We start from the raw sequence: 26866 nt of genomic DNA on the forward strand, positions 1-26866 counted from the left end.
TGATCTCAGATCACTGCAAGCTCCACCTCCCAGGTTCACACCATTCTCCTGCCTCAGCCTCCGGAGTGGCTGGCACTACAGGTGTGCTCCACCATGACCAGCTAATGTTCTTTTTGTATTTTTAGTAGAGACAGGGTTTCATTGTGTTAGCCAGGATGGTCTCGATCTCTTGACCTCGTGATCCGCCCATCTCGGCCTCCCAGAGTGCTGGGATTACAGGCGTGAGCCACTGTGCCTGGCCGCTGCGCAGTGCGCCTTTCCTTTTTAACAGGAAAAACGGATTCTGATGGTTTCACAGTTGACAGCTTTTCCTACATATAATGTCTTATAACATTTGTAAAGACAACCTTTCCAAAACACTGTGCTGGTGCTATCATGCTATAATTCAGTCAGTGGACTGCTAAGACTAGGCTGTCTAGTTCTTCTAGAATTAAGATAAGTCTGTTTTCCACTCAACCAGGTGCTCCTCTTAAATCAAATCAATCTTAAGGATAATCCAAAAAGGTCCTAGGGATAGCACTAAGACTAGAAACCAAATTAATCTCAAGAGCAAACAAAACCCCAGAAAGACAGAAAAGGGAAATAACTGGCATTAGAAATTATTTGTTCAAACAAGGGTTTCGTACTCAGCACTGTTCTAGAATAAGATCCACATGTCATCTCAAGACTCTAAGGAGAGATGATTTGAATTTATTAAAGAGGAAATGAGAAAGGACTATTGGTTTTGGTATTAGGGCTCCTTGTTTCCTTAGCAACAAGTCCAAAGACTTAGCCAGAGGCTTAACAGATAATAAACCAAATAAGGAAAGAATTTTTGCTTCCAGAGCAATAAAGAAGGTAATGGGCACCAACCTTCTTTGATCAGAAAATGGCTTGTCCTTGTGAGGCGCTGTGAAAGGCGCAAGTTGACCCAGTCGCAGTTCCCTGTGACCCCACTCTGCCCAGGAGGTTTTGCGCAGGGACCCCCTAACAAGCCTTACAGCAGCTTGCGTCAACATGGCAGAACACCCTGGAACTAATGATTACCACCACCTAGCGGGAAACAGAGACGTGGTGTCAGATGGAACAGACAGCATACACAGACCCAACCAAGTCTCTTACGGGTTGGGGAGGGGGACCATGCTTCTACTATCTTTTAGTCCCATTTAACTTAAGACTCTCTTAACTGATAGCAACCCTGTAACACTCCCTGTGCTACAACTGTAACTGACAATGTTCTTAGTCCTGACTATGGAAAAAGCATGCACATCTGGGGTCAAAAGCCAACAGCAAGTTAATGGATCGCTTATAGGTAAAAATGCTCACAACATCCTAGAATATGGGAACAGGATGTGAGGTACTTTCTGAAGCCCTGAAGTGTGGTTTCTCACCTGGAGAGAAAATACCTGGCCACAAGATGACAATAGGAAGCATATAAAATAAGAGGAAACTGTCACTATCAATTGCAAACTCTAGACAAAGATAAATGCAAGTCACACAAAAACACGAACCAAAGAGAGGACTTGTTTGGAACTCTAGGAACAAGGGGAAAGGAGAATTTCAGGAGGGTCCTTAGACTATATTATGTTTATACATTATAAATGCTAGAAGGCAACGGAGTTACAGAGATCACCGTCTTTACCATGTTCAAATAAATCTGAGGAGGCTATTTCACTTGGGCAGGGAGCACATCTGTTTTTAAACTTGGAGTCAATACCTGGCATAAAATGGTGCCTACTAAAGATTTCAGACCAAGGAATGTCCAAGAACAATTAAATGGAAGGAAATGTTAATCACCAAAAAGTTACCTTAGTCCATGGTAACTAGAGTAACAGACATCAATAACAGGTAAGACAACGTGAGTAGTGCCGTGCAGTCAGGATACAGAGCATGGGCTGAGGAGTCACAGGCCTGATTTAAGATCTCTGCTCCAGTGCTCTGTGTCAGTGCTAGACTATATTTTAGGAATGCACACTTTAGTAATGCATTTAATTACCAGGGCCTCAGTTTATTAATTTGAAAAATGGACAATAATTCTTCTCTTGCAAAGTTATTATTTAGACAGAAAGCTTGTAGAGATCTAGCATTGTGCCTGGTACAGAAAAGCTGGTCAAAAAAGTAGTAGCTGTATTTAATCTTAGAAAAGTCAGTGAAGCAGGGAGTGGTGGCTCACGCCTATAATCCTAGCACTTTCTGGGGCTGAGGAGGGCGGATCACCTGAGCTCAGGAGTTTGACACCAGCCTGGGCAACATGGTGAAATCCTGTCTCTACTAAAACACAAAAATGTAGCCGGGTGTTGTGGCATGCGCCTGTAGTCCCAGGTACTTGGGATGCTGAAGCACCAGAATTGCTTGAACCCGGGAGGTGGAGGTTGCCATCGGCTGAAATCACACCGCTGCACTCCAGCCAGGGCAACAATGACTCTGCCTCCAAAAAAAAAAAAAAAAAAAAAGTCAGTATAAAGACATTAACCAGTTTTCTCAGTTTACCTAAAAACACACTCTGAACTGGAAACCCTGCTTTCACCTGTGATATACAGTCCTATAATTCAATTCAATGTAATTTATTATCATACGTGGTTTGAAAGAATGAACTAAATTGTAGGATTGTATATCACAGATACATCACATTCAACTAAATTTGACTTAACAGATTAAGGTCCAGTCAATTTTCTCTAAGGTAGTAGTCCAAAGGCCAGGTTCCAAACATTTATGGAAGTCCATCAGATTGCTCTAATAAAGGACAATATATTAGGGTGCTACCAAACTGTAAACTTACACCGTTTCTCTAATACTTACTTCTAAGATATGTGAAGCACAAAGCTAGGGTCACAAAAGGAAACATCGGGCCAGCTGCGGTGGCTTACGCCTGTCATCCCAGCACTTTGGGAGGTCAAGGTGGGCGGATCACCAGGCAAGGAGGTCGAGATCATCCTGCCCAACATGATGAAACCCTGTCTCTACTAAAAATACAAAAATTGGCCGGCTGTGGTGGCATGTACCTGTAACCCCAGCTACTCGGGAGGCTGAGGCATGAGAATCGCCTGAACCCGGGCAGCGGAGGTTGCAGTGAGCCGAGATGGTGCCACTGCACTCCAGCCTGGCGACAGAGCGAGACTCCATCTTTAAAAAAAAAAAAAAGAAAAAAGGAAACATCATTTCCCTTTTCTTTTTCATTCAGGGTCTGGCTGTCTCAGTAACGCCTTGTGGAAAGCGACGGAGAAGAGCTCGCTCACGCAGCACTCATAGCAGTCCCCGAAGGACGTCAAGTCTCCCAGGCCGGAGTGCAGTGGCACGACTTCAGCTCACTGCAACCTCCGCCTCCTGGGTTCAAGAGATTCTCCTGCCTCAGTCTCCCGAGTAGCTGGGATAACAAGTGCGCGCCACGGGGATTAAGCCGTCTCGTATGCGTCTGGAATGGTACTATGTACCATCTTCCTAGCAATGATATAACACTCAATTACCTGTGTTCTGTGGTTCAAATGGGGAATGCGAATGAGAATATAAGACAGCCAGTTAAAGAGTGGCTAATCCTGACTTACCTATGTTAACCTACACACTCCAAGTATATGGGAGTGGTTAACAAAAAGGTATCAGGCTTAATTAAGATGGTCTCTGCTGTTAGACGTTGATCACTCAATACTCACAGGTAAAATGAAAAACCCACACGGGTAGATGGCAGCGAGCCGAAACTCAGTTTTAGAACTGATCCCTTTTAATACATAACGTTCAGAATGACCTTAGTGAGGCCCAGAAAATTTTGAAGGTCTTTCTGAAAAGCTAGGGTATTTAACATTTCTTCAACTTCCACGTTTACTGAGTGGCTCAACAAAAGAAAGCATTTCTCACAAGGAAGGAGATGAAGGTAAGCAGTAAGTTTCGCTTTTCTTTCCTGATAACTCTTAGTTCTCGTCCTAGTTCCCCCTCCACAGTCTCTAAACTCTAGGGGTATGATAGGGAGGACCCTGCCGGTGCCGGCCGGGGACCGGGAGCCGGCGTGCCCGGGGTATCCCGGGGTGTGTGGTCTGCAGCGCGCAGCCATCAAGTCTCAGCATGTGCATACCCACGAGAGCCGGCAAGAAGGCCCTGGCACAGCAGCCTTGGTGGGAACTTCGCGGCGCTTCCCAGCCCAGGCTCTCCTACCGCAAAGGCTTTAACGACTCGCAGCGACACTCACTTCTTGCTCAGTTTCGGCTCGCTGCCATCCACTTTCACCTCGGCCGCCTGCACCGCTGCCATCTTTCCGGAGGGCCCGACCCAAAAGTAAGTAGGATGGTACGTTAATTTCCAGGTCAAGGTGCGAAGCCCCACCTCTTCCGGGGGAGAGGGGGAAGGCGCTCTCATTGCGCCGCGGCTGCTGTTGCGCAGGCCCAGTGCTGCGCTTCGTATCTGAGGCGTCTGCTGCGACAGCTCAGTCAGTCGCGCTCTGTGTGCCAGGCGCTCGTGAGGAGGCAGCTCTCCTAGTAGTGCTCGGCGTGAGACATGGCGGAGGCGATGGATTTGGGCAAAGACCCCAACGGGCCCACCCATTCCTCGACTCTGTTCGTGAGGGAGGACGGCAGCTCCATGTCCTTCTACGTGCGGCCCAGCCCGGCCAAGCGCCGGCTGTCGACGCTCATCCTGCACGGCGGCGGCACCGTGTGCCGGGTGCAGGAGCCCGGGGCGGTGCTGCTGGCCCAGCCCGGGGAGGCGCTGGCCGAGGCCTCGGGTGATTTCATCTCCACGCAGTACATCCTGGACTGCGTGGAGCGCAACGAGAGGCTGGAGCTGGAGGCCTATCGGCTGGGCTCCGCCTCGGCGGCAGACACTGGCTCGGAAGCAAAGCCCGGGGCCCTGGCCGAGGGCGCCGCAGAGCCGGAGCCGCAGCGGCTCGCGGGTCGGATCGCCTTCACGGATGCGGACGACGTAGCCATCCTGACCTACGTGAAGGAAAATGCCCGCTCGCCCAGTTCCGTCACCGGTAACGCCTTGTGGAAAGCGATGGAGAAGAGCTCGCTCACGCAGCACTCGTGGCAGTCCCTGAAGGACCGCTACCTCAAGCACCTGCGGGGCCAGGAGCATAAGTACCTGCTGGGGGACGCGCCGGTTAGCCCCTCCTCCCAGAAGCTCAAGCGGAAGGCGGAGGAGGACCCGGAGGCCGCGGATAGCGGGGGTGAGGAGGCTGTGCGCGGGGCCTCGCGGACAGCTGCGCGGATGGGGTTGGGGTCTTTTTCCTGGCTGCCTGGCGTCCATCTTGCCATCTTGGGTAGCCGCGGTTGGCCCCGCCCCCTGTTGACATCCGGGTAAATTTGCACCATTTTCTTTCCTCCTCGCTCCCAGGTTGTTTATTTTTGTTATTTGTTTGCGATGGGGTCTGTGTTGCCTAAGCTGGTCTGAACTCCTGAGCTCAAGCGATCCTCCTGCCTCGGCTAACCAGTGTTGGGATTAAAAGAGTAAGCCACCATGTCCGGCCTCTCGTCGTTTTTTGTTTTTAATTTTTGAGTGGGGGCTCGCTCCGTCGCCCATAGTGTGATGCAGCGGTGAGATCACGACCCACTGCGTATTGGACCTCCCGGGCTCAAGCGAATCTCCTGCTTCAGCCTCCCAAGTAGCTGGGACTACACTCTGACGCCACCACGTCCCGCTAAAAAAAAAAAAAAAAAAAAAAAATTGTTGTTGAGATGGGGGTCTCGCTGTGTTGCCCTGACAGGTCTCGAACTCTTGGGCTCAAGCGATCCTCCCGCCTCGGCCTCCCAAAGTGTTGGGATTACAGGCGTGAGCCATCACACCTAGCTTCTTGTTCTAGTTTTAATTTACTTTACCATTGACTAGAATGTTAACATGGCTCTGTATTCAAAAGTTACAAAAAGAGTATATAGAAAATCCTCTCTTGGCCGGGCGAGGTGGCTGAAGCCTGTAATCCCAGCACCTTGGGAAGCTGAGGCGGGCGGATCACACGAGGTCAGGAGTTCGAGAGGAGCCTGACCAACATGGCGAAACCCCGTCTCTACTAAAAATACAAAAATAAGCCGGCCGTGGCGGAGAGTTCCTGTAGTCCCAGCTGCTCAGGAGACTGAGGCAGGAGAATCGCTTGAACCTCGAGGGGGCGGAGGTTGCAGTGAGCCGAGACTGTGCCACTGCTCTCCAGCGTGGGTGACAGCGAGACTCTGTCTCAAAAAAAAAAATAATAATAATAATTTATCTCGTCCTTCTTGCCCACCAGTTACCGACGGGATAAGTGGCTTCTTGTGTTTCTTTTAAGGGATATTCCACAGACTCCTTTTTAAAAAAGATTGCTGCTGTGTTCAGGTAGATTCAGTATAAAGGCGTATCAGACTTGTTTATTTTAATGCTGTGGCGTAACTGAATGCCTCTGGACTTAGGTTCTCGGCAGTTGGAAGGTCTCTTCCTGGTCTTGCTTAGGTGAACTGAATTTTTAATGCAGTTGAGTTGAAAATTGGAGTTCAGTATGCCTAGGATGCAGGGCTAGGCTATGAAGATGTACTTACGATGTATCTGGCATTGACAACTTAAACTGACAGAACCTTTTGTTTAAAGAGGCATGCTGCTTCTCCTCCCCCTCCCTAATCCTCCCACCTTTTCTTTGCCTGTATTGCTACTCCATGCGCGGTGGCTCAAGCCTGTAATCCCAGCACTTTGGGAGGCCGAGATGGGCGGATCACGAGGTCAGGAGATCGAGACCATCCTGGCTAACACGGTGAAACCCCGTCTCTACTAAAAAATACAAAAAACTAGCCGGGCGAGGTGGCGGGCGCCTATAGTCCCAGCTACTCGGGAGGCTGAGGCAGGAGAATGGCGTAAACCCGGGAGGTGGAGCTTGCAGTGAGCTGAGATCTGGCCACTGCACTCCAGCCTGGGCGACAGAGCCAGACTCCGTCTCAAAAAAAAAAAAAAAAAAAAACACTTGGAGTCTGGGGAGTAAAATCTTTTTCTCTTGTTCAGTATGCTTAGTAGGAATTTTGTTTTTGGTAAAAGTGACGTTTCGGCTTCCTTCATTCAGCAGATATTTGAGTGCCAGATATTGTTGTCCCGCTGGAATATAACAAATAAAAGTCTGTGTGGTCATGGAGCTTATAACATGCTAACTGGGGAGTGCTAAGGGCTATGGAGAAAAATAATTTAAGAATGTAAAGGTTGGGGAGGAGGTTTTTCCTATAGGATGATAAGAGAAGGTGACGCTCATAAGCTGATGTTTAAGCAGAGGCTGAAGGAAGAGAAAGAGCAACCCAGGTGGATATCTGGGGAAGAGTGTTCAGGCAGAGGAAGAAGCCGGGGCAACTGCCCTTACGTGGGAATGTGACTGGTGTGTTTTTGGAGCCACCAAGAGAACAGAGTGGCTGTAATGGAGTAGGAAGAGAATTAATTTCGCAGATGAAGTTAGGTTTCTGTGTATGGGTGAAGTTATGTCATCATGTAAGGCCTTGCTTTTATTTTTATTTTATTTGTATATGTTGAGACAGGGTCTGACTCCGTCACACAGCTGGAGTGCGGTAGTGCGATCACGGCTCACTGCAGCCTTGACCTCCCAGGCTTAGTGGATCCTCCCACTTCAGCTTCCCAAGTAGCTGGGACTACAGGCACTTGTCAGAACACCTAGCTAATTTTTGTATTTTTTTGTAGAGACAGGATTTGGCCATGTTGCCCAGGCTGGTCTCAAACTCCTGGGCTCAAGCAATCTGCCCAACTTGGCCTTCCAAAAGTGCTAGGATTCCAGGTGTGAGCCAGCATGCTGTGTCCAGGCCTTGCTTTTAAATCTGTGATGTTGGGACTATTGGCAAGCCGTTTGGAACTTGGGACAAAATTAAGCTGGATTCATCCTATCCGTCTAAGTAATCTTTTGATAATAAGATATGTAAATGTAAAAATTAAAAAATGCTAAAATGAGTAAGAGAAGATATGAATGAATATATCAGTACAGTGGGAGTTGCTCTGAACCATTTGTGGTTCAGGATGCTGCCTGATTTGCCAGAAGAAAAAAAGTAAAAAATACTAGCATGGTGGTAAGTCATGAAGCCAAAAAGACTAAGAAAAAGTTTTATATATTTGATTACCTGAAAATTAAGAACTTCTCATGATAAATAAAGTCAGAGGTCATGCTGGAAAAACATTCCCAATACATTGCAATAGACTTAGTTTCTTTAATGTCTAAAGAGCTCTTTGTCATTAAGAAGTCATTAAGTAAAAAGAAAACTAATAGAAAAATGAGAAAAGGAAATGGAACAGGAAGTTCCCAGAAAAGGAAATAAATAAGTGGCCAATAAACAAATGAAGAAATATTCTTTTATTAAATGAAAGTAAATCAGACCGGTGCGGTGGCTCACACCTGTAATCCTAGCACTTTGGGAGGCCAGGCGGCGGCAGATCACGGGAGGTCAGGAATTCGAGACCAGCCTGGTCAACATGGTGAAACTCCGTCTCTGCTAAAACTACAAAAAACTATCCAGCCATGGTAGCTTGCGCCTGTAATCCCAGCTACTCAGGAGGCTGAGGCATGAAAATTGCTTGAACCGGGGAGGGGCAGGTTGCAGTGAACTGAGATCAAGCTCCTGCACTCCACTCTGGGCGACAGAGCCAGAGTCCATCTTGAAAAAAAAAAAACAAAAAGAAAGTAAATCAGACCCTGAGCAGAGGGTCAGTATAAGCTATACTTTGACCCATGAGACCTGTGAGATAATAAGTGTGTTGGAATTGTTGTGTATTTATTTGATGAATTAAGATAGCGTCCATTATACAAAATAGAACAAAAGCTCCCCAAGTTATTTATTTTTTTAAGTAAATCAGAGCAAGGAGATGTTATATTTTATCTGTAAGATTGGCAAGGCAAAAGTCAATACAATGGATAATATCCAAAGTTAGTATATGGGAAAACAAGTATATTCCTACGTTGTTTTTTTTTTGAGATGGAGTCTCGCTCTGTCGCCCAGGCTGGAGTGCAGTGGCGCAATCTCAGCTCACTGCAAGCTCCGCCTCCTGGGTTTACGCCATTCTCCTGCCTCAGCCTCCCGAGTAGCTGGGACTACAGGCGCCCACCACCTCGCCCGGCTAGTTTTTTGTATTTTTTAGTAGAGACGGGGTTTCACCGTGTTAGCCAGGATGGTCTCGACCTTCTGACCTCGTGATCCGCCCGTCTCGGCCTCCCAAAGTGCTGGGATTACAGGCTTGAGCCACCGTGCCCGGCCTATTCCTACGTTGTTAATAGAAATTGATACAATTTCTTTGGGGGACATTTGGACAATATCTGATGACATTCATAATGTATATTCCCTTAAACATGGCAGTTTTGTTCTAGGAATTTATCCCGTAGATATACTCAGAGAACAAATGGGTACATAACTGAAAAGGCAGTCTCCCTATTTACATAACCTTTTTCCTAGATCCTTTCCTAGAGGCAACCTTTATTATCATCCCTTGTCTGTTACAGGTCCCCTTTGCTCGTAGTAGTACTAGCACACTAGACATCAGCTTACTCTGTGGTTTACTTTTTTTAAACTTACTTATCTTGAAGTGTTTGTGTGTGTGCACAAAGATTTTCCTCTTTCTTTTCTCATTGATTGCACTGTATTTCATTATGTGAATGAACAGTAATTTACTTTTTATTATAGAGAATTCCAAGCATTTACAAACAGAATAGTGTAATGAGCTATATTGCAGGTACCCATCACCCACTTTCACCTGATTGTAGTTCATGGCGTTTTTTAAATCTGTACCTTTCGTCCCAACTTCCTGGACTATTTTGAAGCAAATGCCAGACATCATATCATTTTATCTGTTTTAGCATGTATCTCTCAAAGATAAGGGTTTTTTAGTTACTATTTAAGAATTTAAATACATACAGTAAAATTAACTTTTTATGGTGTACAATTATATGCATTTTAAAAACTTTATTTTTTATTGTGGTAAAATGTATATGCCATAAAATTTACAATTCAAATAGTTTTTTAAGTGTTCTGTTCAGTGGCGTTATTAAGTGCATTCACATTGTTGGACAACTGTCAACCACCATCTGTATCTAAACTTACTCATTTTCTAAAACTGAAACTCCATGCCTTTTATTATTTTCTGCTTTTAGGGGTCAGAAACATGCCTATTAAACACTAACTCCCCATTTCTCCCACCTCTTAGCCCCTGGAAACAACCATTCCACCTTCTGTTTCTATGAATTCAATCTTTCTAGATACCTCATACAAGTAGAATCATGTAATGTTTGCCCTTTTGTGTCTGGCTTATTTCACTTTGCGTAATAGCTTCAAAGTTCATCCATGTTGTAGCATGTGTCAGAATTTCATTCCTCTTTAAGGGTGAATAATATTTCATTGTATGTATATACTATGTTTTGTTTATCCATTCATCTATCAAATGGGCATTTATTTGGCTTATTTCCATCTTTTGTCTATTTTGAATAATGCGGCTGTGAACATGGGTATGACTAGTATCTCTTTGAGACCCTGCTTTCCATTATTTTAGGTTTATGCCTAGAAATGGAATTGCTGGATCATATAGTAATTTTATGTTTAATTTTTTCTTTTTCCTTGTGAGTTGTCATCATGAAATTATATTGAATTTTTTGAGCGACTGTTGTTCTCTTTTCCAGTTATATGTGTTTTAAAATATGTTATATTTTGTAACCAGCACCCAAATTGGGATTTAGAACAATTCCATCATGAAAAACTCCCTCTTGCTGCCCCTTTGTTGTATATTTTAGCAAGCAGAAAAGGAGCAGAGTTAAATCTTCAGAGAACAAAATGTAAAGGGGAAGAAACAGGATGTTTAAATTTAGAAGGCCCTCCTTTTTGTAGGTGGTATATGGTGGATTGTGGTACATGGCCCAGATCTGCTAGGAGAGCTGCCTTGCCCAAAGTCCTGTCTTCTTAGGGCTGCCACCATCCAGTGATTGATATTTGCAAAGTTACAAAGTCTCTGCTCCTTGGCCCCAGCTTGGTCAATTCTGAAGGGCCTTCCTAGCTCCAGAGTTGCCCATGGTTTTGGCTGAGGCCTTGTAACTCTTTGATAAATCAGCTTCTCTCTCTGCCGACTCCTGCTTTCCTTCTCTTCCACAAAGGTTTTCCCAATATCACTCCCCAATTCTTTAAATGTCAGTCTCCATCTCAGAATTTGTTTCCCAAGGAACCCAATTTATGACACATTTTTGTTAATTTGCAAAGTCTGTAAATACAAAGCAAAAAATGAATTAAACTTGAAGAGCGTTTTTTATATGTCAGTTTAAGAATGTATCATCATTTAGATAGTACATCTTTTCAGAAGCAAGCATAGAAATGAGTGAATGAGCACGTCTTAGAATTTTTTTACCCTTCTGAATCAAAAACAGATGTCTTCTGATAGAAAAAAAAAAGTGCAGGCCCACTCCTGGCCCAGAGCTCACACAGCAGACAATATATTTTTGGTTTGCGTAAAAGAGGCTACTGCTAATCTGTCCTGTTCTTCTCTTTAACAGAACCACAGAATAAGAGAACTCCAGATTTGCCTGAAGAAGAGTATGTGAAGGATGAAATGCAGGAGAATGAAGAAGCAGTCAAAAAGATGCTTGTGGAAGCCACCCGGGAGTTTGAGGAGGTTGTGGTATGTTAACTAGATTTACTCATTATTTTTTTCCCTACCTTTATTCTTCTTGAAACTGATTATCCCATCCACCTTTTTCATCTACCTGGGGCTCGGGAAAGTGAGAGAGGAGTTCAAGATGGAAAGGGAAAATGGAAAATGGGACTGATCTGGGCTCAGACATGTTGCCCTGAAGCTTTTGCTTCACAAAGCTTTTAGTTTTTGGCAGGACAAGTTGAGGGGGAAAGGGAGAAAAATTAGGTAGAATAGGGACAGTTATATAAACAGTATAAAGCATCCCACTTTGAGTACTTGAATGTGAATATGTTTTTCAAAACGTTTATAGTACTTTTTCTATTTTATTGAGACGGAGTCTCGCTGTCACCCAGGCTGGAGTGCAGTGGTGCCTGCCATCTCAGCTCACTGCAGCCTCCACCTTCCAGGTTCCAATGATTCTCCTGCCTCAGCCTCCCGGGTAGCTGGGATTACAGGCACGTGCCACCATGCCCAGCTAATTATAGTAATTTTTTTTTATCAAGCAAATTTAACTTTTTGTGTACTTTGACCTTTTTTGAAATGTTTTAGCTCTTCCATATTCAGTTTAGCTTCTATTACTCTGTTAGAATCCTGTATTTAATAATAGCTACAGAGAAAGACAGGAGTCATACAATAATGGTAAGTTTTTTAAAGGTCCAAATTACATGTTTTTTCAGGATAAAGGGCCTTGTGAATTAACTTTTCATATTAACAAAGAAAAATGGTTAGGCTTCAGTCCAAACAGGGGAAATAATTTAAAGCTTCTGTAACTGGTGAGTGAAGGAATGCACAGAAATTGGTAGGATTTAGGGATTGTTGCTTTTTTGTAGTCTGTGTTTTATTATTTGATATTTGGTTCATTTTTCATAAACTTCTAACACTCAGCTCTCAAACATGACCTACCTAGGCCTCTTCTCATATAGCATGCTTTGTAATCTGTCTGACTAGTATAGCTTGGAAGCCCTAATATATTCATACAGCAATGCTTTTTGAGTACTTATTATGTATAGGCATTGGTAGGTATTGGAGATGTGGTGATGAGCAAAACATACAATTCCTGTCCTTAGGAGCTTACAGTCTTGAGAATGAAGTCAAATATTTAACAAATCTAATGAACATGTGTGCACATATATGTGTGTCTGTCTTTATATGTACATATATTTTTCATATTCAGTGTAGCTTCTAATATTCTATTGGAATACTGTAGTCAGTTATACACACATATACACATATACTCCCCCTACCCCCACACACGTGCATGTACACACACACATGTACATATACATACACATCAGACATGAATAAATGTAAGAGGGAACACAGCATATTAAGAGGAACTGAAGGAAGTCCAATGTAATTGGAATGCAGAGGGCAAGGGGGTGATAGTTGGAAGAGACCAGATATTGTAAGAATTCAAGGCTTGCTAATTAGGGGCTGGTTTTACTCATTCTGCCTAGGTGGATGAGAGCCCTCCTGATTTTGAAATACATATAACTATGTGTGATGATGATCCACCCACACCTGAGGAAGACTCAGAAACACAGCCTGATGAGGAGGAAGAAGAAGAAGAAGAAGAAAAAGTTTCTCAACCAGAGGTGGGAGCTGCCATTAAGATCATTCGGCAGTTAATGGAGAAGTTTAACTTGGATCTATCAACAGTTACGCAGGCCTTCCTAAAAAATAGTGGTGAGCTGGAGGCTACTTCAGCCTTCTTAGCATCTGGTCAGAGAGCTGATGGATACCCCATTTGGTCCCGACAAGATGACATAGATTTGCAAAAAGATGATGAGGATACCAGGGAGGCATTGGTCAAAAAATTTGGTGCTCAGAACGTAGCTCGGAGGATTGAATTTCGAAAGAAATAATTGGCAAGATAATGAGAAAAAAAAGTCATGGTAGATGAGGTGTTTAAAAAAAATTGTGACCAGTGAACTTTGGAGAGTTCTTGCATTGGAACTGGCATTTACTTTTTGACCATTGCTGCTGTTGCTCTGTGAGTCCTAGATTTTGTAGCCAAGCAGAATTGTAGAGGGGGATAAAAAGAAAAGAAATTGGATGTATTTACAGCTCTCCTTGAACAAATATCAATGTGTTTATGAAAGGAAGACCTAAACCAGACAGGAGTTGGTCTACATAGTAGTAATCCTTTGTTGGAATGGAACCCTTGCTATATTAGTGACAAAGTGAAAGGAAATTTAGGAGGCATAGGCCATTTCAGGCAGCATAAGTAATCTCCTGTCCTTTGGCAGAAGCTCCTTTAGATTGGGATAGATTCCAAATAAAGAATCTAGAAATATGGGAAGATTTTAATTATGAGGCCTTGAACACGGATTATCCCCAAACCCTTGTCATTTCCCCCAGTGAGCTCTGATTTCTAGACTGCTTTGAAAATGCTGTATTCGTTTTGCTAACTTAGTATTTGGGGACCCTGCTCTTTGGCTGTTCTTTTTTTGGAGCCCTTCTCAGTCAAGTCTGCAGGTTGTCTTTGTTTACCTACCCCTCAGTTTTCCTTAAAACATGCACACAACCCTAGAGAGTCTTAAAAATAATGTTACTTGGTTAATGTGTTATTTATTGAGTATAGTTTGTGCTAAGCATTGTGTTAGATTTAAAAAATTAGTGGATTGACTCCACTTTGTTGTGTCGTTTTCATTGTTGAAAATAAATATAACTTTGTATTTGAGTCTTGTCAGTAAGTGTTTTGATTATATACACAAAACTTTTTAGGTATAAAAACCACAAAGGAACTAACAGTTATTGTTAATTACAACCGATGAAGTGGTTCCATTTTAGAGTTAATAAGCCATTGGAAAGATACTAGTTCTTCTGGATGGAGCAAAGGGAAGAGCTGCATCAAGGACTGTGAGAAGTGGCAAAATGAGCTGAACTGCTGAAAGCCAAAGGGGAGAGAAACCAATCAGGGACCAGCAGGTGGGTAGCAGAAGGTGTCAGGACCTCATCCATATTTCCTGGGCACTCATCATTCTCTAGCATATGCCACTAACAGGAATCTTGCAATAAGCACCTGCTTGAGGCTTTCTCTCTGCTTGAAGTGCTGTGGAGTTAATGCCCCTGTATGGGAATTCGAGGGTGCCTACCCAGCTTCCCTGCCGACCAGAGAAGTTACACAGCTGCATATTTGAAAGTTATCCTTCGTGTGGGATAGTGGTTTCCATGCCATCTTTTAGAGGTCCCCAGTAGTATTAAACATAGTTACCCACAGTGGGAATCTGCTTATGAATGCATCCTGCATAGGCTTCCTTCTTTTGTCTCACTCCCCACTTCGCTGCAGTGCATCCTGGAATCATCATTTGTACTAAATGCCTGCTCTCCTCATTTTTTTTTTCCTTCAAGAAAATATTTATTGCATATTATTAGTGATTATGTTTTACAGCAAAATTAAACACATACACTTTTCACGAACACAAAATGGGAATCATGGCATCTATCAAATTTAAATGTTGAGCCGAGTCCTGGTTTTCAGAACTCAGCAGCCAATCCTGGTTCTGCACCAGGGCCACTAGTCCATGATTTCCAATAGTTGAGGGTCTTTTCAGTAATTGGAACAAAATCTTTATATGTGACAATCACTTTTACATAAAACCCTTTTGGGAGTTCAGATAGTTTACTGGGTCCTTCACTTGTTGAGACATCCTTTTCTCTATTTCATCACCTGACGGCTTCGCCATTTTCCGGCTGAAGTAAAACATCGAGCCCACCAGAGTCCAGGTGCTTACCGACATTCATCTGTACCAGTCTGTGAACTGGTTTTGATACAGTGAGACTCTGGCAAGGGCCTTATGCTCCTTTTCATGGTTCTTAAAGGTTAAACACCTGAATGGTAGTAGGCTGAGGCAGAGGTACACTCAAAATCAAGAGTGTGTGGGGAAAAAAACAAAAAACAAAATCAGAAGTGTGTGGGTGAGGGTAAAGAACACTGAAAGCCTGGTGGGGATTGGGATCTGGATTTAAAAATTAAAGTGCCCATCCAGGTCATGTGTGAGTATACCTCAATGCTCTGGAAGGCAAACAAAATTTGAATTTGCCTAGCAGAAAATATTTTTATCACTTTTTAAGGGCTTAGAGTCCAGTTTCTGCTTAGTAACAGGCTGTTTGTGTTTCCTATTGGCTTAGGTGCCCACATCCTGGGTTTGTCAATTCTCGGCCCCCGTTACTTGGAGATAGGATTCTGTCTAGCGGTTCACACTTGCCATTGGTTGCACTATCAGGAGTCTGCTCTAGAGAGTCCCCAGGGCTGTCTGTGCTCAGTCCTCACCTTGGTCAATCAATGTTAATGTTGCCCCAGCCAGCTGCAGCTTTGGTTTAGGTCCTGGCCCAGGGTCTGCAGGAATGGGGTTCGGGATTGGCGCAGAAGGCTGAGACAGTCTTGATGGTGTGGTTGTTCACTGTCGTGTCATCTGGTCCTACCCAGCATGCAGAGCTGCGGGAAGACCCAGTCCTCAGCTTTGCGAAGTGGGGGCCACCCCAATTATGCTGGGACCATTGTAAGTGGGGTATTTGAAAAGATGGCCAACATGATATTTACTGATTTCTTTTGCATTAAATGAGTAGTTTCTAATACATTAAATAGCATTTTATTTTCCTTTTTTAGAGACAGGGTATCTCTCTGTCACCCAGGCTGGAATGCAGTGGCACTATCGTAGCTCACTGCAGCCTCAAACTCCTGGGCTCAAGTGATGTCCCTGCCTTGGCCTCTCAAAGTGCTGGGATTACAGGCATGAGCCACTATGCCTGGCCAACAGTTTCATTAATTTTTCCTGTATATTTTGAGTGTTTAAAAGTGGTTTCTCTAGGATTTGCCATACACATCTGATCAGAATTAGTTTCAGATTTATATTAGCTTAAGTCCAGTGAAATATACATAGATGTTACTCCTATATGACTGTTCTCTTTCCCCTGTTTTTGTGGTATATATATTACATATATTAATATTACAAATCCAACAATACATTATTATAAGGATTACTTTAGCAGCTATGATCATTTTTATTAGCATCTGTGATCATGTACCTCCTTCTGTTGTTGTCAAAATACATACATTAGACTTCTATGTTACAGGACCAACTTACACACTTACGCAATTTTCAAAAAATCAGTTGAGAAAAAATGCATTTACAGTGTCTTTTATAATGGCATAATTACCTTTACATGCGCTTTCTATCCATATATATGATTTTTTGTTACATTTTTTCTTTTTCTTTTGTAAGACAGAATCTCACTCTGTTGCCTAGGCTGAAGTGCAGTGGTGTGATCTCGGCTCACTGCAACCTCTTCTTCCTGGGTTCAGCCATTTGTGTGCCTCAGCCTCCGAGTAGCTGGGACCACAGATGCGTGCCACCATGCTTGGCTCATTTTTTGAATTTTTTGTACAGACCAGGTTTTGATGTGTTGACCAGGCTGGTCTCGAACTCCTGATCTCATGTGATCCACCTGCCTCAGCCTCTCAAAGTGCTGGGATTACAGGTGTGAGCTACCACACCCAGCTAAGCCACCCAGCCCAGCATTTGTTGGTTTTTCAATCCATACTCTGTAAAGTCAGGCTTCTCCAGGCCACCATAAAGTATATGGTCATGAGTTCAGGAACTATAAGACATGTGGATACTGCTTCTCTACAAGAAGGGACTGACAGCTCGTGGAGCCTTCCTGAAGACTTTTTTTTTTTTTTTTTTGAGACACGATCTCACTGAGTCACTCAGGCCAGAGTGTAGTGGAACGATCACAGCTCACTGCAGCCTCCACCTCCCAGGCTCAAGTGATACTTCCATCTCAGCCTCCCAGTTAAATGGGACTACAAGGCACATGCCATCGTGCCTGGCTTAATTTTTTTTTTTTTTTTTAAAGAAATTAGGGTCTTCTGATGTTTCCCAGGCTAGTCTTGAACTCCTGGGCTCAAGCGATCCCCCTGAACCAGCCTCCTGAGTAGCTGGTACTATAGGAGCTCACTATCACACACAGCTGATTTTTTAAAAAAGTGTTTTTTTTTTTTTTTTGTTAGAGATGGGGTCTCACCACGTTGCCCTGGCTCTTGTCATGAACTCTTACGCTCAAACAACCTCACCTTGGCTGGCTTTTTTTTTTTTTAATTGATTTTTATTTATTTACTTATTTTTATTTTTTATGTCGAGGCTTCTGGAGATGACTTTGCTTTGGCCTGGTGTGTGGGCTTGACCTGTGGCTATGGTTCTGAAACTTAGCAATACTTTGCAGAGCTGCATCGTTGGGTCCCTGTGGCAGGCCCTTGTAGACCCCTCAACCTAAAACTGCTGCATTTGAGTCCTGGGTTGCTCTGAAGCCCCTTCCTGCATATCTTGCCCCAGAGGCAGCAGGGGTGAGTCGGCAGCTATTTGGGGAGGTGTGTGCTGCAGTTGAGAGCACAACGGCTTTCCATTATTCTGAGGCAGTTGACTCTGCAGCTGTGACTGAGCCGAGGGCCACTGCTTCCCTAGATCCCAAGGACCCGAGTCCATCGGCAGCTGTTCCTGCACCATCATCCCCTCTAAGTAATTCTGAGGCTGTTGGTGCTGCTGCGGGTGATACTGCCAATCATTCTGCTGCTGTTCTCCCAGCAGTGAGAGAGAGAATGAGCAATGACAATGGTCTTTCTTCACCCCATATGTGCCTTGAGCATAATCCAAAAGGAAGGGACTTGCATGCTGGCTTTCCCTGGTTTCAGTCTTTTCTCCATGAAAATATGGCACAGAAGATGGAGGAGGATGAAGGCATACTGCAGAGTTGCAGCTGAGAAAATGATAGTAGAATGCCCACTTCCTGTGGCACCTGTATACTCCAAAGCATAGCGTGGTTGCTTTTCAGTGTCTGTGACCAGATGGTAGCTCTGGGAGGCCACCTGTTGACTGAGAATCTCTTCGTCTCCAAAGAGAAGCAATTGTAGCCCATCTGTTGACTGGGAATTCTCTGTTTCTCCAGAGGGGAGCAACCAACTGTACTCATCAGAGTGCTCTTGGCGCAGGAAAACTCAGCTCTGTGGCATAGTTGCAAACTGCAGCCTGGGTTTCTGGAAGCTTAAACATGGATGGGCTTGGACTGGGAAATCGTCTTTTTTCCAAGTAACAGATATTCTGTCTTTCTTCAGGTGGAAGTCTGGCTCTATTATTTTGGAACCAGGTCTAAAGGGAAAAGATAATTTTGTATTATCAAATCTACTTACCTGATGATATTTCTCTACCCATTCCTTAATGTAGGAGGCTTTTTCTTTTTAAGCCTCTTAAAAGCAGAGTCCCTGACTTGCCTTCGGACATTAAGGCATATAAAAAATAAGACAATCTGTCCTAGAACTGCACACATTATACCAGAGGTCATGCATGATGCATTTCTAGAACCATAACCTCCTTCACTGGAGACAGGGACACCATGGTTTACATGTAAACCTAGGCTGTCCAGAATCTGTCTCCAACCTATTTGTGACCTATTTGCAATCTTCTCCTGCTTGCTCACTGAGCCCCACTCTGTGCTACAGAAGAGGCTCCCAGCTGTCCCACCTAGATGTGGATTGTTCCTACAACCCTGCTACTTTACTCATGCTCTTCCACCAGGAAGAATTAATAATGTATTTTCTGATACCATTTCTGTTGCATATATGCACATAATTCTTACATACATTGGGTTCAAGGGTCACAAGTAAAGAGTGCAATTGTTTCAATTATTTATTGACCATATATTTGTTGTATGACCCTCTGAGGAGAAGAAACAAACCATTTTTCCTCTGCTCTCATACCACAATAATCACAGAAGGACTACTGTGAGCAAATGTGTTTCCCCGCACACAAGGCAAGCAATCAGTTGTGCAGTGTGCACCAGCTGGGTATCCTCCAATTCAATTCCAGCACTGCCTACCTGGAAATACTGTCAGATCCCACAGGTGGAGGGCTCAGTCCTGCAAGACTGACCCTCTTTCAGATGCCAGTTGCAAGTCTGGGCTTTTACAACTTTTGGTTGACTGGCTTCGGGTTGGGGCTCCTGTGACCTCCTATTTGGGTTTGATTAACTTGCCAGAGCAGCTCACAGAACTCAAGGAATCACATATGTTTACCAGTTTGTTACAAAGGATATAGATTCATAGGGTGACATATGGGGGAAGGGATGCAGAGTTTCATGCCCTCCCTAGACAGGCCACCCTCCAGGAACTTCCACATGTTCAGCTATCTGAAAGCTCCCCAAACCCACTCTTTTTTTTTTTTAATGGAGGCTTCATTGCATAGGCATAATTGATTGAACCATTGACTGCTGGTGATCAACTTAACCATCAGTGCCTTCCCCTCCCCAGAAGTTGGAGGGTGGGGCTGAAAGTCCCAACCCTCTAACCCTGTTTGGATCTTTCCAGCTCTCATCCTGAAGCTCTTAGGATCTACCAACCATCAGTCAACTCATTAGTGTACAAAAAGACATCACTTTGGAGATTCTAAGTATTTTGAGAATTGCATGCCAGGAAACAGCAGAAAACCAATTATATATTTAGAATAACCATAGTTATTTCATCCAATTTATCTAATCTTTATTTTTCTCTCTCCTAAAAAGAGGATAATAATATTCAAATCCCCAGATTATTCAGGCTTTGAGGGAGGCAGAGATGAGAAAATGCTTTTTGTACCCAAGCTATGGTACCTCCCAAGAAGCTATGGTTTGAATAAGGGAGAACTTTTTTTTTTTTTTTTTTGAGACGGAGTCCTGCTCTGTTGCCCAGACTGGAGTGCAGTGGTGCAATCTTGGCTCACTGTAAGTGCTGCCTCCCGGGTTCATGCCATTCTCCTGCCTCAGCCTCCCGAGTAGCTGGGACTACAGGCTCCTGCCACCACGCCCGGCTAATTTTTTATATTTTTAGTAGAGACGGGGTTTCACCATGTTAGCCAGGATGGTCTCAATCTCCTGACCTCATAATCTGCCTGCCTTGGCCTCCCAAAGTGCTGGGATTACAGGCATGAGCCACTGTGCCTGGCTGGAGATAATTCTTTCTTTCTTTTCTTTTTTTTTTTTTGAGATGGAGTCTCGCTCTGTCGCCCAGGCTGGAGTGCAGTGGCCGGATCTCAGCTCACTGCAAGCTCCGCCTCCCGGAGCGCCATTCTCCTGCCTCAGCCTCCCGAGTAACTGGGACTACAGGCGCCCGCCACCTCGCCCAGCTAGTTTTTTTGTATTTTTTTAGTAGAGACGGGGTTTCACCGGGTTAGCCAGGATGGTCTTGATCTCCTGACCTCGTGATCCACCCGTCTCGGCCTCCCAAAGTGCTGGGATTACAGGCTTGAGCCACCGCGCCCGGCCTGGAGATAATTCTTATAGTTCAGGCAACAGGGTAAGTTACTTGCATAATCTAATAGGAACCTCTTATTTTTATATTTCCATGTCCTGTGCTACTAAGTTCAGAATTGCTTTAGGCTATGAGGAGCACTAAAGCTACAAGGATCTTTGATCCATACACAGGATAATTGTTTAAAACAAAACCATGAGTAGGCACAATGAACCAGGCACCTACAACACAGAAAATTACACATATTTTAGAAAAAGCTGAGGTGCAGGAGTGCTATGGTTTAAATGTCCCCACCAAAACTCATGTTGAAATTGTAAACCAAAAATACAATTCTAAGGTCCCCCAACCATCTGAATGGACCCCTCCTCTCAGCCAAGGGCTTTCCAAAGTTAACTGAAAGACTAGTTCAGACCATGATGGCAAATGGGAGCCAGGCAGGCCTCATTATACCCTCCTTCCTTTTGGGATTACTGATAAAACACATTCTTCAAGTATGATAAGAAACATAGACTCTTCAAGTCTGATAAGAAACACAGTCTCTTTTCTCTGACGTCTGCCATCTGGTGGCTTCATCAGCATGACAACACTTTGGTCTCCACAATTCCTTGTGGTAACCCAGACATTCCTTTCTAGTGATGATAACTCTTTCAACCAACTACCAATAAGAAAATCTTTGAATCTGCCTATGACTTGGAAGCCCCTGCTTCCAGTTGTCCCGCCTTTCCAGACCCAACCAACTTATATCTTACATGTATCGACTGACGACTTATGTCTCCCTAAAATGTATAAAACCAAGTTGTGGCCTGACCGCCTTGGGCACATGTCGTCAGGACCTCCTGAAGCTGTGTCACAGGCACATTATTAACCTTGACAAAACTTTCTACATTGATTAAGATCTGTCTCAGATACTTTTGTTTTATAAAACTTAATCTTTAGCCAGGTGTGGTGACTGACATCTGTAATCCCAGCACTTTCAGAGGCTGAGGTGGGCAGATCACTTGAGGTCAGGAGTTCGAGACCAGCCTGACCAATATGGAGAAACCCCGTCTCTACTATTTGTAAAAATACAAAATTAGCCAGGCATAGTGGCACATGCCTGCAATCCCAGCTACTCAGCAGGCTGAGGCAGGAGAATCGCTTGAACCGGGGAGGCAGAGGTTGTGGTGAGCCGAGATTGTACCATTGCATTCCAGCCTGGGCAACAAGAACGAAACTCCATCTCAAAACAAAAACAAACAAAAAAACAAAACCTCAATCTTCAATGTGGCAGCACTGAGAGGTGAGGCCTTAAGAGGTGATTGGATCACAAGGACTTTGCTCTCATGAATGGATTAACACATTCGTGGTTTAATAGATTAATAGCTTATCATGGGAGTGGTACTGGCGGCTTTACAAGAGTAAGTAAGACCCCTGAGCTAGTACCCTCAGCCACCTTGCCATGTGATACCGTGTACCACCTTGTGGTCCCCACCAGCAAGAAAACTCTCACCAGATGCGGCCCCTTGACCTTGGACTTCTCAGCCTCCATAACTATGAGACATAAATGTTTTCTTTATATTCACTCAATTTCAGATGCTCTGTTCTAAGCAACAGAAAATGGACTAGGAGAGTCACGAATTTGTCAGAGTTTATAGAGTCAATGGGAGGCAGTGCTCATGAGAGTCTAACCAAAAAAAGCAAGTGTCTACTTTCATCTATCACAGTGCCTTCTATGCTCCTGCCCTAGTCATGATTGCCTCCTGATTACAATAGGGGCACTTTCTATAAACACAGGCAGCTCAAAGCAATGCAATGCAATTTAAATTGCCACTTTCCGTGAACTCCCTTTCATAAGCCTGTCCTTTGATGGGCATTGAAAATGATTAATAAGCAATACCAAAATTGAGAAATTCAATGGTTGGAAATTCAGAAATGTAAAAATAATAATAATAATAATAATAATAATAATACTATAAGAATGTGTATTTACATAAGGGACTGTGCCACTGCCAGAACTTCAGCTGCCTGCCGTTTAAAGTTTTAACTCAGTTGAAGAATCGAGAGATCATGGCAGACAAGAGGCAGGACTAGATTGCAGCTCCCACACAGACAGACAGAGCAGTGTGTGGAGACTCACATGATGAACTTTTGCTCCAGAACTACTGCAGAAATAAACCAGGAAAGCTGAGAGAACCCATAGACCCTCTCAAGGCAGTAGATTGCTCCTGAAGGGCCCGGGAGACACCCCAAATACTGTGATGCTCTCTTCAAAATGGGACCTCCTGGCAGAAGGCCAACAAGCTCAAAAATAGTACATTAAACAACCAAAACTAAGGACCCTCACAGGGTCCATTTCACCCCCAGCCACCTCCACCAGAGCAGGTGCTGGTATCCACAGCTGAGAGACCTGCAGATGGTTCACATCACGGGACTCTGTGCAGACAACCTCCAGCACCAGCCCGGAGCCCAGCAGACCTGCTGGGTGGCTAGATCCAGAAGACAGGTAACAACTACAGCTCGGCTCACAGGAAGCCATATTCCTGGGAAAAGAAAAAGAGTACTACATCAAGGGAACACCCCGTGGGACAAAAGAATCTGAACAGCAGCCTTGAGCCCTAGCACTTCCCTCTGAGATAGCCTACCCAAATGAGAAGGAACCAGAAAAATAATTCTGGTAATATTAAGGGAGGAGATCACCCCTCATATTGTCTTATGCCCAATTTCTGCTCCAAAGAAAAAAGAAGTAAAAACTAAAAGGCAGAAATGAAATCCACAAGCAGACAGCCCAGTGCCACACCCTGGGCCTGGTAGTTAAAGATTGACCCCTGACATAATCGGTTATGTTATCTACAGATTACAGACATTGTATAGAAAAGCACTGTGAAAATCCCTGTCCTGTTCTGTTCCGTTCTAATTACCGGTGCTTGCAGCCCCCAGTCATGTACCCCCTGCTTGCTCAATCTATCATGACCCTCTCACGTGGACCCCCTTAGAGTTGTGAGCCCTTAAAAGGGACAGGAATTGCTCACTCGGGGAGCTCAGTTGTTGGAGACGTGAGTCTTGCCGAAGCTCCCAGCTGAATAAACCCCTTCTTCCTTCTTTAACTCGGTGTCTGAGGGATTTTGCCTCTGGCTTGTCCTGCTACAATGTGACAAAGCAAGGTTCTTTAACACCCCCCTCCAAAAATCACACTACCTCACCAGCAATGGAGTCAAACCAAAAAGAAATCCATGATTTACCTGAAAAAGAATTCACAAGGTCAGTTATTAAGCTAGTCAAGGAGGCATCAGAAAAGGTGAAGTACAATTTAAGGAGATGAAAAAACGAATAAAAGGCATAAGGGGAGAAATCTTCAGTGAAATATACAGCATAAATAAAAAACAATAAAAACTTCAGGAAATAACAGATGTACTTAGAGCAATGCAAAATTCTCTGGAAAGCCTCAGTAATAGAATCAAACAAGCAGAAGAAAGAACTTCAGTGCTTCAAGACAAGATTTTTGAATTAATCTCAGCCAACAAAGACAAAGAAAAAAGAATAACAAAAAATGAACAAAGCCTCCAAGGAGTTTGGGATTATGTTAAATGACCAAACCTAAGAATAATTGGCATTCCTGAGGAAGAAGAGAAATCTAAAAGTTTGAGAGACATATTTGGGGGAATAATCAAGGAAAACTTCCCTGGACTTGCTAGAGACCTAGACATCCACATACAAGAAACTCAAAGAACATCTGGGAAATTCATCCCAAAAAATAATCGCCTAGGCACATTGTCATCAGGTTCATCTAAAGTTAAGATGAGGAAAGAATCTTAAGAGCCGTAAGACAAAAGCACAGGAAACCTCTAAAGGAAAACTTATCAGATTAACAGCAGATTTCTCACCAGAAACTCTACAAGCTAGAAGAGATTGGGGCCCTATCTTCAGCCTCCTTAAACAAAACAATTATCAGTAAGCTGGCCCAAACCACCGTCACCTCCACTAACTACAGCAGCATCAACTCATCCACTGCTTCCAAATTTGCCTCACTGCAGTCTGGTTTTCACAATACATACCCACTGTATTTCACATATATACATACATAATAATACTATTTTCCTATGTGATGAAATGCTATATACTGCTTACTTCTTTATATTTTTCTTTGAGACAGAGTCTCGCTCTGTCACCCAGGCTGGAGTGCAGTGGAAAATACCTGATGTGCTAAGGCAGGAGTATCGCCTGAACCCAGGAGGTGGAGACTGTAGTGAGCCGAGATTCCACCACTGCACCCCTGCCTGGGCTACAGAGTGAGACTCCATCTCAAAAAAAAAAAAAAAATTACCTTGATTGGCACTGGTTTACAATTTCAAAATAATTTTGCACGTATTGTAGGACAGAACAACTGAATATAAATTGAACCAGGACATTCACTGTAAGAGAAGGGGCCACAAATGTACAGTAGGAAAGTTGAGAAAGAATCTTGCGTATGCCAGGTGGAGTGGCTCACACCTGTAATCCTGCATTTATGATTTTTTGTTTTGTTTTGTTTTTGAGATAGAGTCTCTCTCTGTCCACTCAAGCTGTAGTGCAATGGTACAATCATGGGTCATTGCAGCCTTGACCTGCTGGGCTCAAGTGATCTTCCCAGCTCAGCCTCCTGAAGTCAGGAGTTCGAGACCAGCCAGAGCAACATGGCGAAACCCTGTCTCTACTAAAACTACAAAAATTAGCTGGATGTAGTCGTGGGTGCCTGTAATCCCAGCTACTTGGGAGGTTGAGGCAGGAGAATTGCTTGAACCTGGGAGATGGAGGTTGCAGTGAGCTGAGATTGTACCATTGCACTCTGGCCTGGGTGACAAGAGCAAAACTCCGTCTCAAAAAAAAAAAAAAGAAAAAAGAAAAATACATACAAAACACAGAATGAGCCCTTACACGTGACCTTCTCACTCCATCCAGGAGTCATCAATAACAATAAACCTACGCCTAACCCAGGATGCTTCAAAGAGTGACAAAGCCTCTTCCATACTTTAGATACGAAAGTTCTCACAATATTTCTGAACAAAAGCACAGAATAAAAAACTGCCACATTTGTGAGCTAGGAAAAAAACAATACCTGGGACATTTTTGTTTTTTAAGAGACAAGGCCTCATTCTGTCACCCAGGCTAGAGTGCAGTGGCATGATCATAGCCTACGGCAGCCTCCAACTCTTGGGCTCAAATGATCCCTCCTGCCTCAAGCTCCCAAGTAGCTGGAACCATAGGCATGCACCACACCTGGCCAATTTTTATTTTTTTCGTATACATAGGGTCTTGCTATGTTGCCTAGGCTTGTCTCAAACTTCTGGACTCAAGCTATCCTCCCACCTCTGCCTCCCAAAGTGTTGGGATTACAGGCATGAGCCACCGCATCCAGCCTCAATTGCTCTGCTTTAATAATTATTAATACACAGCCAGTCTTTGTCTGATCTAGAATCCATCCATTTGAACTTCCCCCAAGATTTTTTACCTTTTAATAAAATTCGATCTGTAGGTATTTTTGTCTGCCTAAAAACTAAAGAATTTTATAAACAAGAACCATAATTGGGTTTAATTTTTAAATGCCTAGTCCTATCTGAAAGCTGCAGTGTCCAATTGTACCCCGAGTGAATAATACCAGTCAAACTGACTGTCTGCAATCTTCACTATTATAAGGTAAAAGATGAAGTCCCGCAAAACCCCAAATTTCATGGAAACAGTCTTCTCACAACAAAGCACGTTGAGTTCTCTACCAAAGGCGCTCATCTTGGGAAGACATGTAGAATCTCTAGTCCAGGGTCTTTCCAACTGAAAAAATAATGAATTGTAAAGCTGAATTACTTTAAATATACTGAGGTGCCCACCCTAATCAGACATCCATCCTAGTCATGCTTTTTTTGATTTATTTACAGAACCCACCTTTTCAAATCCTATCTTCTATTCATTGAGATTAGTTTTCTTCTTTAATTCTTCAATACCATATTTTCATCCTCATTTTACAGGTAAGAACCTATGGTGTAGAATTGTTCAGAGCCCAGGGTC

General features: G+C 43.8%; 2 protein-coding genes and 2 pseudogenes across 4 annotated transcripts in view; 1 reads left to right on the forward strand and 3 right to left on the reverse strand.

Annotated features, from left to right (window-relative positions):
- Positions 1-5217, reverse strand: part of KARS1 (lysyl-tRNA synthetase 1) — a 20633-nt gene extending 15416 nt beyond the window's left edge. Inside the window, exons 1-2 of one of the 3 annotated variants that reach the window (XM_023226767.1) lie at positions 4043-4234; positions 853-1032 (exon numbers count right to left, since the gene is read on the reverse strand). In XM_023226767.1, coding sequence (XP_023082535.1) covers positions 853-998 — 146 coding nt within the window. In that variant the 5' untranslated portion in view covers positions 999-1032; positions 4043-4234. Of the gene's footprint in view, positions 1-852; positions 1033-4042 lie in introns of all 3 variants that reach the window. The other 2 variants (XM_023226765.1, XM_023226764.2) reach the window with 2 other exon arrangements.
- Positions 5218-5345: 128 nt separating this feature from the next.
- On the forward strand, positions 5346-14254 carry TERF2IP (TERF2 interacting protein). The gene is made up of 3 exons (XM_023226768.1): positions 5346-5411; positions 11432-11556; positions 13029-14254. The coding sequence occupies exons 2-3, from the start codon at positions 11488-11490 to the stop codon at positions 13434-13436; spliced, it is 477 nt and encodes a 158-aa protein (XP_023082536.1). The 5' UTR covers positions 5346-5411; positions 11432-11487; the 3' UTR covers positions 13437-14254.
- A 797-nt stretch (positions 14255-15051) lies between these two features.
- Positions 15052-17807, reverse strand: LOC111552566 (annotated as a pseudogene).
- A 25-nt stretch (positions 17808-17832) lies between these two features.
- LOC111552565 lies at positions 17833-26590 on the reverse strand (annotated as a pseudogene).
- Positions 26591-26866: the final 276 nt, after the last annotated feature.

The sequence above is a fragment of the Piliocolobus tephrosceles genome, chromosome 17 (genome assembly GCF_002776525.5).
Source record: "Piliocolobus tephrosceles isolate RC106 chromosome 17, ASM277652v3, whole genome shotgun sequence".
NCBI classification, from domain to species: Eukaryota; Metazoa; Chordata; class Mammalia; order Primates; family Cercopithecidae; genus Piliocolobus; species Piliocolobus tephrosceles.

Excerpts from the sequence above, each read along its gene's own strand:
- TERF2IP (XM_023226768.1), top strand. The coding sequence starts at position 11,488 with ATGCAGGAGAATGAAGAAGCAGTCAAAAAGATGCTTGTGGAAGCCACC. Across the intron at positions 11,557-13,028 it reads GGGAGTTTGAGGAGGTTGTG|GTGGATGAGAGCCCTCCTGA; the intron begins GTATGTTAACTA and ends CATTCTGCCTAG.